Consider the following 15,171-nt stretch of genomic DNA (forward strand, 5'->3'; position numbering starts at 1 on the left):
AAAGGATAGGTTTTTGGATATATTGTGTTTAATTTTATGTACAAGTTCTACCACTGCCTTGTCTACCATCAGAAACTTGGAACCTAGAAGTACAGGGAAAAGCATATTAAATAGGGGTCAGGGAATTAAGTACTAAAGCATGTTTTGGAGAGGTCCCACAATTAATGTGGACCTCATTGCTGTATAAAATAAGGAAGGACCATCTGATGAACTAAAGGCTGAAAATTCAATGAATCTATTTGAGATCGAGAAAAGACATTTAAAGGTAGCACTCATGTCGACAGAGAGATAAATGTTATACATGGATCTTATGGAGTCTCATCAGCCAGGAGATACCCTGCCATTCGCGACAAACAGATGGACCTTGAAGGCATTGTGCTAAGAGAAGTAACTCAGACAGAGAAAGACAAATGCAGTCTAATAACACTGATATGTGGAACCTAAAAAAGCAGAACTCCTAGAAATAGAGAGTAGAATCGTGGTTGCCAGGAGCTGGAAAGTAAGGGAAATGGGAAGATGTTGGTCAAAGGCTGTAAACTTACAGTTATAAGATGAATACGTTCTGGAGAGCTCATGAACAGCATGGTGATTGTGGCTTACAATACTGTGTTACACACTTGAAGGTTGTCAAGAGAGTGCATCTGAAATGGTGCCATCACAATGGCAAGAACAGCTAATGCGACAGTGGGGATCATTCCACAGTATATAAGTGTATTAAATCGACACATACATCTTAAGCTTACACAATGTCATATGTCAATTATGTTTCAATAAATTTGGGGGGAAGAGAAAGAAATGTACAAAATGAATTTCTTGTGAAGATGGGTAGTAGAGTAAAGACGTCAGGAGAAGTAGGTGAGGTGATCTTGAAGTCTTTCTGGCTTCTTTGGGCCAGATCTAGAGAGCATGATGGATGTGATTTGTGCTCACTGACTTTTTTCCCTATTGCCCTAATATAAGATGTTTTTGAAAATAATCTATGTAATGCACTGATTTTAAGTAGCATTTAAAGTTAGTAGGTTTGGCCTGGGTTTTAAAGGAACAAATGGGCACAGACTGCAGGAGGGACTGGCGAGGTTAAGAATCTCTCTCAATGGCCTCCACACCAGAAACTGTGAGGAAGGGGAGAAAAGGCAACTGACTAGGTTGAACACAGATATTTCCAGTCTTCATTAGAAACGGCAGAAATGGGGCTCTTGGGGGGCTCTGCCTTCAGCTCGGGTCATGATCCCAGGGTCCTGGGATCGAGCCCTGCATCAGGCTCTCTGCTCAGCAGGGAGCCTGCTTCCTCCTCTCTCTCTCTCTCTGCCTGCCTCTCTGCCTACTTGTGATCTCTGTCTGTCAAATAAATAAACAAAATCTTTAAAAAAAAAAAAAAGAAAGAAAGAAAGAACGAAAGAAATGGCAGAGATGAGGGATGCCTAGGTGGCTTAAGCATCTGACTCTTGATTTCGGCTCAGGTCATGATCTCAGCGCCCTGAGATCGAGCCCCACATGGGGCACGGCCCTCAGCAGGGAGTCTGCTTGGGATTCTCTCTCTCCCTCTGCCCCTCCCCCTGCTTGCACTCTTCCTCAAATAAAATAAATAAATAAAACTTTTAAAAAGATGGCAAAAATGTTAGGGGGGAGGTGAGGAGGAAACCTTGCCAGATCACCTCAGTGTTAATGTGAGATTTTGCAATCTAGATGAGGCCCCCGGCGGGTTCCTAAAACAAGAATGAAAACAGTATGGAGCTCTGCGTGAAGAGTTTTTAGATTCTTAATTGAATTTTTATCTTGAAATGAAATTGTTTATCATAATTTAAATATGTGGGAATAAGAGGTGCAGATTGTATTTCTAAGAGCACTTATATTTGGAATAAGCTTCATCTCTAATTTATTTAAGGTAGCTTTTTTTTTTTAAGTTTTTAGATGCCAATTGTTAATTCATATTCCCCTAACAATTTTCACTAATATGTGAGTAGCCTTTTATTTATTTACTTTTTTTAAAATCAAGCCCCGTTGATATAAAATAGAGGGTTTTTCTTTGTTTTGTGATGTCACCGGTTGCTCGAGGAAGCATAAATATATAGAACACGGAAATTAAGTAGGAAAGAAATATTAAAAATGAACCATTCCTTCCAAGTTCTGGCTGTTCTGTGTGAGCTATGGAGTCAGACCTTGACACAGCTCACATAGACAGGCCAAGAATTAATGAAAACAAATCTAAATGCCACAAAGTTGACAAGGTGGGAAAGGTAACGCTTCCTATTTGTTAATGCAGCTTTACCTATCACAGAGGATTGAGTATGTGCTACGTAATTACACACCTGAATTTCCTCGGAAATCAGATCTTCACAGATATTCTTATGCTTCTATGAGCAAATGAGAATTAACAAAAATGATAACAGCAGTCAATCAAAGTAACATCCTAGTAGTGGACATCACAGAAATGTGGAAACAGGTTAGCCAATACGACACAAAGAAATTCAAACAAAGGAAATGCATTGCAGATCCCACTGAGAAGCAAAACCCCATAAAGGGGAAGGCCCATTGTTGCAAGAACACAGACTTAAGGTTCTGAATTATTTAAAAAATATAATTTAGTGGCTCTTGAAAATGTAGTTCAGAGGCCCTCTGTAATACATTTTAATGTACACTTCCTACTCTCGTATCTCTGGGTCCTGGGATCGAGCCCCACATTGGGCTCCCTGTTCAGTGAGGAGTCTTCTCCCTTTGCCCCCACCCCCCCACCTTCCCCCCACCCGGCTCTCTATCAAATAAATAGTTTTTTAAAAAATGACCTGGTAATAATTACAATTAATGAAGTTTATGAAGTAACACTTTACAAATTAAAGAATCAAAACGGCATCTATATTTAGAGCAAGCCCTTACGGAGGTTCTACATTTATTCCTGTGCTGCTTCTCAGGATGGGTTCCTCGCTCATACTCAGAGAAAACGCCTCTCAGTGCTTTTTTATGAAGGAAACGTAATATGTGCTGGTATAACAGTAAGAAGTGAACTGCTGACTCAGGGTTTACTGATGGATGAAATTAATTTAGAAAGAAATATAAATAGATGCACATAGTCATAAGTAGATGAGACGTAGCTGTCCACAGGAGCTATGACGCAGATGCTATTGCTTGGGGCACAGGTTCAGGTGAAGTCCTCTGAGGGCTGGGTTTATTGTTTGGCTGCCAGTTGGCGAGAGCCTGCCGGCGCTGCTCTCTGTTCCCCGTCTTTCTGACAGCACACTGACCTGACTGATTACTTCATATCCAGCCCTCATTCTTGGAATGTTCTGTAGGGTAACCATGTTTGTAGTCCCAACAGCACAGTGCAGCACGATGTTATTTCCTAGTTCATGGTTTTGCCCGCGTCCCAAAAGACAAAGTGGTTATTTCAAGGACATGTTTGCTGATTTACACGGCAGTGGCTTCTGCTAAGATACCGTCACCTCTGAACAAGGACACATTTATTCCACCATCAGAGCTGCCCATCACGAACTGAGTCTAAAGATAGCTTTCACTGATGGGCATGTGTCACCTTTGGCCTTTTCACATCGCCCTGGCTAAAAACTCTAACTCCGTACATTAGGGGGTTAGGAGTTCCAATTAAGTCTTCAGCTACCAGTGCATGTAAAAGCCTATCATTTTGATGCCTTCCTTTTTCTTTCCTGTGACTTCTCCAAAGAGAAAAATAAATGGAAATAATAAGACCCACAAACACTCCGGATTATGGGACATGATGTTTTATAATAGTTTTAAGCGTCAAAGTAGGGATTCGAGACCCTGATGATGCTAAGTCCGTTTGCTGCTTCGTGTTTCTAGATGACCAAGAACGGCACAGTGGAATCTGAAGAAGCGAGCACTCTTACCGTGGATGACATTTCGGATGACGATATTGATTTAGACAACACGGAGGTAGACGAGTACTTCTTTCTACAACCCCTGCCAACGAAGAAAAGGAGAGCACTGCTGCGGGCCTCGGGGGTGAAAAAGATTGATGTGGAAGAAAAGCATGAGCTGCGCGCCATCCGCCTGTCGAGAGAGGACTGTGGCTGTGACTGCCGAGTGTTCTGTGATCCAGAAACGTGTACCTGCAGCCTGGCAGGCATTAAGTGTCAGGTAAGGATCTGGGTTTCAAGGACTCCAAAGAGGAGACCTCATACACACTCTCCCTCCCCTCCCCCACCATGCGGCAGAGAAAGAAATTTCTCCCATACAGGAAGAAGCTTTGCAGCAAGACAAGACCTATGGTTCGCGAAGAGAGAGATATTAAGTCAGGGACATTTCTGGATGTACATAGTACGCTGACTGATCCATGCACGATCTGTGGGAGAGGCAGCCCTAGCTGTAGCTTAGTCCGTGAGAATCACATCCTCTTGGATTCATGTATGGTACCAGCTTGTTGTGGGTTTTTACAAGCACTCAGGGAGATCGTCCCATCTCTGACATGGGCGTTTGTGTTTTCTGATCCATCTATGGGGTACGAAATGACGACAGGTTAGAGGTGGAACACACGGATGCGAAAATGACAGGACTGGGACTTAAGAAAATAGAATTCTACTCCTGGCTCTGCTTTCTGCCAGCTGTGTGAAATTGGCAAGTCAGGTGAGCTTTCTGGGCTCAGTTTCCTTATCTCAGAAATGAAAGGGCTGGGCTGGATCGGCGGTTGGCAAACTGTGGTTCACAGGACAAATCTGGCCTGCCACCTGTCCCTGTAAATAACATTTTAGCGAAGCCCAGTCATTTTGCGTCTCTTTGTTTGTCTGTTTTGGTGTCATCTGTGACTGCTGTCGTGATGTTACAGCAGCAATGAGTGGTTGCCAGGGACACTGTAGGGCCAACAAAGACTAAAATATTTCTTTTCTAGCCCTTTATCCAAAACAAAACAAAACAAAACAAAAAAAAAAGGAAAAAGGAAGAAAGAGTTTACCAACCTTTGGATTAGAAGACCTTCAAGTCCCCATTCATCTATATGATTTATGCTCTAAGTTATGAGGAAACTTGCCTTTTTTTTTTATAAAGATAGCCACTCAGGCAGGCCAAAAAAGAGGATAGATCTCATCGGTTAAGCAGTTGCTTAAAGTGAATTAATAGAAAAGGGATTAATGGGTCAGAAAGCAGCTATAGATTCTGGCTCTGCCCTCTGCCCCTACTTTTTACTGAAACCAGGAGACAGGGCTGGAGTGTGCCTTCTCCTTTGTGGCAGAGGAAAGTCCCTGTGCCTGGATAAGGAGGCAGGCAGAGCCAGTTCTTTCTGGGTGCCTGCACTCTGGTCTGCATACAGCTGAATTGGTAGCAATTAGCAAATGTCTTAGGAGGGCCCTTGGATTGCCGTGAATTCCACCTATTATCACCTGAGTGACGAGTTCAGTCCCATGACACTTGGTGAAACCAAACACTCTGCTGATGGAGCCCAGTCACTCTAATTCTTGGGTATGGTGACATCAACATCCCTTTCCCTCAAGAAGCTTGTAGTCTCCTGGAGTGAGGAGGGGGAAGGGGAGAGCCAGAACCTAAATGCATGGGTCCACCAAGCAGAGTCATAAATGGGCACTGCTGTCCCAGCCCTACAGGACACATACATGCACCGTGGACCAGGGACCCAAACAAATGGAAGGAAAACCAACGTAGATGAACTACTAGGCTTCATGAGACCAAGGGGGTGTCAATCTGGCCATGTCAGGCAAAAGGTTCATTTTATAATAAGCCAAGAAGAGGGGGTTGGCCAGTATGGAAAATGTCATCTAATTTTGCTTAAACATAGCAGGCAAGGGATGGGGGCAGTAAGTTGGTGTCGTTTAAAATCGGGCGTGTGCGCCCTCATGCAGTGGAAGTGAAGGGAGCCTGGGGGAAGGAGCGACTTTGAAATCATGGGAGCAAAAGACAGGGGGGACGGTAGAAAGGAGAAAGAAGAAAGCACAGGAAGGGGGTCATGAACTAAAACTCCACACTTAGAGCCGGAACTCATTTTTAATTTGAATACAGGTTTTAAACCCCGGTTGACTCCCACGTTTGAAGTCTTCACTTCCCCTCTTGGTTTCTCTGCAGCCTGCGTGTCATTTGCTCTGGCGCAAATGGGATTAAGTCATCCCAGACTCAGAGGGGTTGCGGAGAGGTACTGGCGTTTTCCGTGGTCGGTGAGAGTTCCACGGGGCTAATCTGTGTTCTTCCTTCCAAGGTGGACCGAATGTCTTTCCCTTGCGGCTGCACTAAAGAAGGATGTAGTAACACAGCAGGTAGAATTGAATTTAATCCGATCCGTGTCCGGACTCACTTTTTGCACACAATCATGAAACTTGAACTGGAGAAAAACCGGGAGCAGCAGATCCCCACGCTGAACGGCTGCCACGGTGAGATAAGCGCGCACAGCAGCTCCATGGGCCCCGTGGCGCACTCCGTGGAATACTCCATCGCAGACAATTTCGAGATCGAAACGGAGCCCCAGGCGGCGGTGCTGCACCTGCAGTCGGCCGAGGAGTTAGACTGCCAGGGGGAGGAGGAGGAGGAGGAGGAGGAGGAGGAGGAGGACGGCAGCAGCTTCTGCAGCGGGGTCACAGATTCCAGCACGCAGAGCCTGGCGCCCAGCGAGTCAGACGAGGAGGAGGAGGAGGAGGAGGAGGAAGAGGAGGAGGAGGAGGAGGACGACGAGGACGACGAGAAGGGGGACAGCTTCGTGGAAGGTTTGGGTCCCCATGCGGAGGTCGTCCCTCTGCCCTCCGTCCTCTGTTATTCCGACGGCACGGCCGTCCACGAGAGCCACGCGAAGAATGCTTCTTTTTACGCCAACTCTTCGACTCTGTATTACCAAATCGATAGCCACCTTCCGGGAACGCCTAGCCAGATCTCCGAGAGCTACTCCGAGAGAGATCCTGTGAAGAGCGGTACCCTCTCGCTGGTGCCTTACACCATGACCCCGGAGCAGTTCGTGGACTACGCCCGCCAAGCGGAGGAGGCCTACGGCGCCTCCCACTACCCCGCTGCCAACCCCTCTGTCATCGTCTGCTGCTCGTCTGCGGAAAACGACAGCGGCGTCCCCTGCGGTAGCTTATACCCCGAGCACAGGTCCAGCCACCCTCCCGTGGAATTCCACTCCTACTTGAAAGGCCCCTCCCAGGAAGGGTTTGTCTCCGCGTTGAATGGTGACAGTCGCATTTCAGAGCACCCTGCGGAAAATTCTTTGAGTCTGGCAGAAAAGAGCAGATTGCACGAAGAGTGCATCAAATCGCCCGTGGTTGAGACCGTCCCCGTGTAGTAGCCCAAATGCTTCTGGGACCGCCTCTTCTCTCGTGGAAAGCACTGTATTTCATCGGATTTCCTGGGCCCCGTGGTGGTTAAAACGGAGGACCAAGAAAAACCCCCGGACTGTGGTGAATCTTCCTGACTGTATTTTGTTTTCTCCTTTCTAGCTGCGTGACTGTGGCATTGCACAAATACAGTCTCTATGAGGATTTTAAAAGATTTCCGACTGTTTTGATAGAAAAATGCTAATTTAAAAAAAAAAAAAAGCCTATCTCGCAGTTGCCTACCTGTCAAACTGTGTGAAACCTGTCAAGCTGTGTAGATCAGAGCTCCAAGTTTTGGATTATCGGGCCTGTGCAAGATTGTTAACTAAGACTGGGAAAGAGTAAGATTTAGAGTCCTAATTTTAGATAAATCTGAAGATGACGGTGACTTTTTACTGTAAAAGTAATTATTGTAAGAAAAAGATTTAACCGTTCCATGTGTATTTTATTTATGGTAGCTAGAAGTCACGTTTTGATGAAAATGAACAGCAGCATGTTCTTTTAAGCTGAAGACACACAGTACCACCGAGCATGCCCCCATGGACTGCCTCTGGAATCCATTCACGTTTTTATGATCGTGACTGATCAGATTTGCAAATACTTTCTTAAGGGTGAAATAGGCCTATTTTTGCTATTTTGGACAAATAAATGAGTCTATATGTGCAGGTCCTTACACAGTTTTCTCTAAAGTTAAGAGTTAGGACAATCCTTTGGTGAGGGTCCAGTCATTGTCCTCCCTCCGTTGAATCCAGAGATGGAGGTAGAAGGAATTGCCTTTCTTTTTTAAACGGCATCATCTTGGTTCTTAGCTTGGACAGCACCTTTAAACTCTACTCCCCTACATCCAAATGCACTTTAGTGCCCCTTCATGGTACCTTGTGAGGGGTAGGGACTGAGAACCCTTTGAGATGAAAAAATTTAAAAAAAAATTTTTTTTTAAATCTGTAACTAGTATAATGTTCATAGAATTAATATAGAGGAATCATCCAATGATACTTTATGAAGGAAAAATGACCTATTTTCCTTCGCCACTCTGAAGACCTAACTCGGTATAAGCAGAGGAGGCAGAGGAAACCTCGAAGAGACACATCCTCAGCGACCAGCCTTTTCTACAGCGTGATCAATCCATCTCTACAAAATGAATATATAAGGAGATTTCCTTTTAGTGACTAGCTGATTGAAGGGGGGGGCCTCTACCCAAATACTCAACTAGGCCTTACTTTTCTGAAGCGTTTTGATTTCTCTTGCCTGGGACAATTAGCAGAACAGTCCAGAATGCATTGAATACTTTCTAATTACCTCATGTTCTCTTATTAAAGGGGACAGATAGAAATTAAAAACATGCACTCCCCACCTTTAGATTATCTGCACTTGGTTCGTCGGAGGACTTCTAAGATCCCGTTTTCCTGTACATTAATTTACCTAAATAGTGTGTTCGACCTCCCCCCCCCACAACGCAATATGACTATGCTAAGTCTGTTTCCTATTTTCGACCTTCTGTTGTTCTATCATTTCACATTTTATGCCTCTTTGAAATGTGGACATGCCTTGCTATTCAGTGACTGCATCGCTAATTTTTATGTCTTTTAGACTTAGGTGTTTAGAAATATGGATATAAATATATTGTAGATCTCAATTCCTTAAAAAATACTATTTTGTTTCATTGAACTTAAAAATGTTTGATCTCGAGAAAGTCCTCCAATGGAAAAGTTTCTACTAAAACTTGATTTGGGGAAAACATGTTTCCTCGGCAGCTCTTCCACTGTGCATTTGGTTCCTGCCCTGTCTCTACCCCTCCAGGGGGCCAAATTTATAACCATTAGTATTAACATTAAAGGAGCTTTGGGTTTGTCCTGATGGAAGTAGCAGTAATGAGGGCAGGGATGTGACTCTTGAATGATAAGCCCTTCAGGTTAATCAGATTAGGGTTTTGCTCAAATCTCCGTAGTATATCTCATGTTGTCTACAAAGTTACACTTTTTAGTGCTTGATTTCCAAAATTGTTTCCCTTATCAATACAATCTAAAGAGCACAGGCCCAAAGAAAAATGACAAGAGGCTACTGTTCCTTCATTTAGGCATGTGAAAAAATCACATGTGCCCTATTTGGGGGATTGTTAGAAACCCTTGAAGTATTTACTCGTGAAGCAGTCAGCATATCTTGGAACACAGACTGTGGCAGTGGTAGGGCAGGGGAGAAGTGACCCTGGCTGGGGCAAAGTGGAAGGGTAGAATGTCCGTCCAGTTTCTGCAAGGATAGATACCTAATTTGGTTCAGCTTTGTATTCTCAAGAAGGTGGATGCCTACTTGTTTGTTTGGCTAGGTCTCTGTTTTGTAGCTTCATTTCCAAAAGGATGCTTAACCTAGAAACAGGCAAACAAAAAATCAGAGCTCTTTCCCCTGTCTGTCCGATTGGGGTTGAAAGTCGCTGTGCACAGAAGGATTAACCTTCCAAACACGATTTCCATTCCAAATTTTCATATATATAACCTAACCCCTAAACATCTCCCACAAACTGCATATACAAATTACCTATTAAAATACGCCCATAACACACACACACACACACACACACACACACACACACACGATGTATACCACACCCTGGAGAATGACAGATTTTAGGCAACGGCCGTTAATAAATACTGTATTTTTCCCCACCCTAGAATTTGATTGGGTTTTATGATTTAAAAAAAATAAGGTCTAGAAAAGAGGATAATTTGTAAAGCTCTAGTCTGAAAATGTTGGGTCAAAGTTGCAAATAATATTAATGATGGATTCGTTTCTTTGTTACTTCCTTTCCCAGAAACGCTGAAGAGAGCACAGTGTTCCATCTGACAATTTTTTTCCCCCTTAATAGCCCTTCTATTCAACAAAAACTGCCCACATACCAGGAGAGCTCCACAGTTTATCTAAGCTTTTGAAAATGGGGATCAAGCTGGATGCAGTCGGTTGGGGTAGTTAAGATCTTTATATTGAGACTCAGCGACACCTGACCTGCAGCTGCTGTGTTGCCCCCATAGTATATCTAACCAAATTACCTTTTTTTTTTTTTTTTTTCCCCTGACCTACAGCTTTGTAGTCATTCACTGCCCGTGGCAGAGCTTCGTGCTTTGGTCCCTGTTGTTTTAACACCGGCCCTATACTTTTTACTGAGACATAATTCCCAGTTAGAATCCTGACCAGATTGATTTGCAAGTCAAGTGGCTGGAGCAGCTTGCATTTCCTTTGTCATTCTAGGTTTCCTTTGGGAGAACGAAGTCAACGAAAGAGATTTACTTAAGTACCCCCCCTCAACGTTTAATCACCGATTATTAAGACATAAGGAAAACTTGTTCCACTCATGTCTTTTGTTAGCTGAATAATACAGTTTCTTTAAAAAGTCAACCTTCTATTTGTGATAAAAGAATGTTTTCCCCAGTGTCCCAGCCACATGTAAAATGTAAAAATAATATTGAGTCATAAAATCTTCACAGTCATCTATGGCCCAGCAATAGCCATTCCCACCCCCCTGCCCCCGCAGGTGGAGGCGGGGGGTGGGGGGGACACTGTGAATTACAGAAACACTGGCCACAAAATAATCAAGAAAAAAAGAGATTATAAGTGATTATGTTCTTTTTTTTTTTTTTTTAACACTCTAACAGATGATGTCTCGGCAAAATCCTGGTTTGGTTTTCATTAAATAGGGAAATAGATATGATTTATTTGCTTTAAATTGATATGTAACTGCTTCTCTGATTAAACTTCTCTGATTAAACTGTATAAGTTTTTAATTCTTTGGTCTTGATATTTAGAATTTACTAAATATCAACTCTATCAACAACTATTTATAGAACACCTACTCTTTTAGAGGAAGTGTCCTAAGTAATAAAAAGAGGAGGTAAACACTACACATTCTAAGGGATTGTGATGATGAAGCGTGGCATGAAATAGTCCAGCCTCGCTGTAATTCTTCTAACTGGTGATTTTATACCATGAATTAGAAAAAGTGACATCAATCCTTGTCTAATTACATGCGAACTGTAACGAAAAGGATACTTCTTTTCCCTAAATTAATGAAATTCACTGGATGCTCTTTTTCTCCTCTCTCCTATCCAAAATTTCTGAATTAAATCTAAACTTAGAGGAACTGAATCGAATGAAGAGAGTTTCAGCTAATTGCTTCTTCGGGTTAGATCTATATAAGTAATGCTAACTTTATACTAGCAAACTCCTACCAGAGAGTTTCTAAAGCTGGTTGCCTCATGTATAAACCAGGAAACATTTCAGGAAAACTTTGAAACAATGATATGGAACATAATCCCTCTTACTTCTATTTATAAACAAACAGCATAAAAAATTAACGAAACCATAGTTCCAAGTTCCAAAGGCATTATTGCCCTCTAACCTGTAGAAAACAGAGGTCCTTCGGGCCACCTCACTTTTCCCTGGTGTTACAAAACCATCAAATGAGCAGGTGGAAAATGTACATTTTCAGAAGTTAGATAGAGACTGTTTTTTTTAAAAGGGACCAAGAAGCCTTCCACCTCTCCAAACACGACTTCACCTTCCCCTTGAAAAATGGCATCTGCTCCTTATTCTCTCACAGAGTTTAGAGCATCATTACCCTAACCAGTGTATAAAATACCAACCTTAAGTGGAAGTACCTTCTTACTTTCAAAGGCAAGACTTGGGTGTAATTTGAAACCAGAACTATCTGTGTATCTTTACCACAACTAACATGGAAAGCTTAAATCCTTAATCCCTTTCCATTCTAACACAAATTCACGACTTCTGATGATATTATTCTGAGATCTGTTAATTCGTGCTCAAGTAACTTAAATGTCGAAGCCACTTGCCACAGCTTCGCACAAATAGCACAGCTCAACAGATGTTTTCTGTCACATTAAGGAATTTAATTGACTTAATTTAACTGAATATCCGCAATTGAAAAGCCCACTAAAATTAGGGAGGTGTCAGGGTGGGTTGAGGACAGAATCTAAGTGTAATAAGTGGTAGTGTCTCCTGGGGAACAGGAATGTTTCAGCAGAGCTGAACAGCTAGAATGTTCACCAGAAAAACTAGATTTACAAGGGGGCAGCCCGAAACCTAGAAGGGGCAGTGACAATGCCGAAACGCAGAGCTCCCTTGGTGTTCCCATCTGCTGCCCACCGTCCACATCAATTACGTCTTACTCTCTAAAAATCATCTGATGCATAAAAAAACACCAGGCTCCAACACGCTAAATAGGCTATTTTTAAGATTCAGACACATTTCATATTAAAGTGACTGACAGACTATTGTCAAAAGTGATGAATATGGGAATAAAAGAGCTCTTTAATATTTTACCTGTCAAATCTGCATATTTAATGTGACTTTTTAAAATAGTCACTTCTAAGTTTTACTTCAACTCCTCTCAGCTTTTCAGCTAGACCATGAGACCCCCCTTCCAACCAACCAGTGCTGGTGGGGTTTTTTGTTTATTTTCTTTCCTATCAGAAATTCAGACTCAAAACTTGATACGACTTGGGTTTTACCTGGTCAGTGATCCTGCAGTTGGTCTAACTTTGGGCTGTCTGGAGAATAGACAGAACGCCTTGGGTTTTTTATCTTTGACAGTAGTAATTCAGACAAAATAATTAGAAGCAGGAAGGTGAATATAACCAGATTCAAAGCGTAAACCAGCCCATTCTTTATATGCAGCTACTGTAATCTAATTAACAGATAGCCTGGAATTTTAGTAAATACAGGTACATGTTACATTTGTGGAAAATGAAGTAATTTCAAAGATTTAAGTCATATTGTTGACTACTTTCTTTCACATGTGATAAATATATCACTCTACAGGGTAATTGTTTCTTAGTTGCTACTTTATACCTGCTTATAATTCAAGAAAAGTCAGCTCTAGTGTGTCATTTTATTTCATCTCATAAATTGCTGGCAGAACTCCAGTTTCAAGAGAATATGATAGAATTTATTTTGGACAACATTTGCATTTAATGTGCTAATGATGACATTCCTTTCTTCGCATTACTTATTACCATGGTGATAATCAAATCAGTTTGGTAACTCTCATTTTAGTGACACATATGAGGCCATTTCAGTATTTTAAGATAATGTATATTGATTCAAAGGATTTAGGAAAAGACAAATTTATGGTAGAAATTAGCCTTGCCTTGGTCTAAGTGAATTTATGTGGCCTGATTGAATGGTTTTAGTGGCGATTTTGGAATAACTGTTTTGCCAGGTATGCCTTTCCTTCTGTTTTGGCTTTTCCCTAATGTTTTTATCTTGCTTGGGGGTATCTTAAAAGTTACTTACTGGTGAGTATTTTGGAGGACATTGATTGAGAAAGTATCTCTTTAAAACTTATCTAAGCTATTCTATTCTAACTTTATCAGGTCTTACTGCCATGCTATATAAGACTAGAAACCCTACATCAGGAATGTGCCCTCCCAATATGGTTTTGCTGTTGTCTCTACATAGGAAGCCTATTCAAAATTAGATGTGAATTTTAAACTTTGTAACTTAATTTATCCAATTTTGGTTTACTTCTTTTTTATCTTGGTCAGCAAGTTTTTCCCCTAGCCATAAAGAAAGCCACCCATCTTTAAAACAAGTTCAAAGGAATTTGAAATTTTACTTATTTATTTTTAGAAATTCTATTTCAATATTTTTTTTAAAAAAAAAGGAAGGAAGGAAATAAAATCAAATTTTGAGTTCTCCCAAAGAGGAAAAACCTAAATATCTAAGCCTAAGAAATAAATTGCCTGAGGTTATTGGTTTTTTTTTTTAATTAAGTGTTGCTCCTTGGATGCTTTAATGATATCCAAATAATATCTGAACTTGATAGACTGTAAATTTTAGTAGTTGGCACAGTCATTTCCTTTGTACTATAATTAAATAGGGTCCCCTGCCAAAGGTTATGCTCTGAATCTTGATTTATTAGGCGCTAGTCATCCCAAACGGGTATCTTAGACTAGTTTAATCTTTTCACGGATTCTCAGAATGGCCAACTGTGTGTGAATAATGAAAAGTTTGAGATTCTTGTGTATTCTTCAAATTTTATAGTCTTGAGACTAGAAGAGATCTCCAGAGGTCATCAGCCTCATCCATCTATCTCCAGGGAGGACTGTCATTCAGGGATGCCCAACAGGAGAGATACCCATCTATTCTTAACATCTCTAGGGAAAGTGGTTTCCTTGGCAACACAATCCAGTTCTCTTAGGTTTTTCTCCCAATAAGAAAATATCTTGGCCAGTCTTTGTGGGCTAGGCACCTGGCAACAGTTGTGGTGATTTGGGCCATTGTCCCAGCAGACTCAAAAGACACTGAGTTCCCCCTTACTTTGATGATTATTGTATTTGATGACTCCATAAGTCTCCTAAGAAATTAGATTCTTAAAAAATAAAGATGTGAGTATTGAGACCGTGTTCAATAACACAACCTGCTTTCAACAACTATGAAGGTAGTTTTTTTTTTTTTTTAAATTTTTATTTTTTCATTTGTGTTCACCAGTGCTGGAATATCAAGAGGTAATGTCAAGAAAGGTGACTGTTTCAGATCCCCTGTGACAGACATCAGAGTTAGGATCAAGTGACTTGACTTGCTCAATTTTCTGAGAAGTGACAATGACATAAAGTGAGCATTTTCTAACTTCTTGCTTCTAAATAAGTACCTTCTCATTAATCTTTCTTTACCCTAAAATGACAAATGAGAATCTAAGCTTTTCCACTCCTTCTGGGGAAGATGTGACTAGTTTTGGAGAGTCTGCTGTGGAATAAAACAACTCCAGAGAATTAGTCAGCCACCATTCCATCCCAGCCTTTGTCCCCATGTTATTTAAACAATGGCTGCCTGCCTTCTCAGGGATCAGCAGAATGATTTAAAAATTTGTCATCTTGACAAGGCCTGAAATCGA

General features: G+C 41.6%; 1 protein-coding gene across 1 annotated transcript in view; it reads left to right on the top strand.

Annotated features, from left to right (window-relative positions):
* The window catches only part of CSRNP3 (cysteine and serine rich nuclear protein 3), an 88,519-nt gene extending 79,900 nt beyond the window's left edge, over positions 1-8,619 (top strand). The window contains exons 4-5 of the mRNA XM_059392758.1: positions 3,811-4,107; positions 6,167-8,619. Coding sequence (XP_059248741.1) covers positions 3,811-4,107; positions 6,167-7,240 — 1,371 coding nt within the window. The 3' untranslated portion in view covers positions 7,241-8,619. The remainder of the gene's footprint in view (positions 1-3,810; positions 4,108-6,166) is intronic.
* Positions 8,620-15,171: the final 6,552 nt, after the last annotated feature.

Source organism: Mustela nigripes, chromosome 3, assembly GCF_022355385.1.
Source record: "Mustela nigripes isolate SB6536 chromosome 3, MUSNIG.SB6536, whole genome shotgun sequence".
NCBI lineage: Eukaryota > Metazoa > Chordata > Mammalia > Carnivora > Mustelidae > Mustela > Mustela nigripes.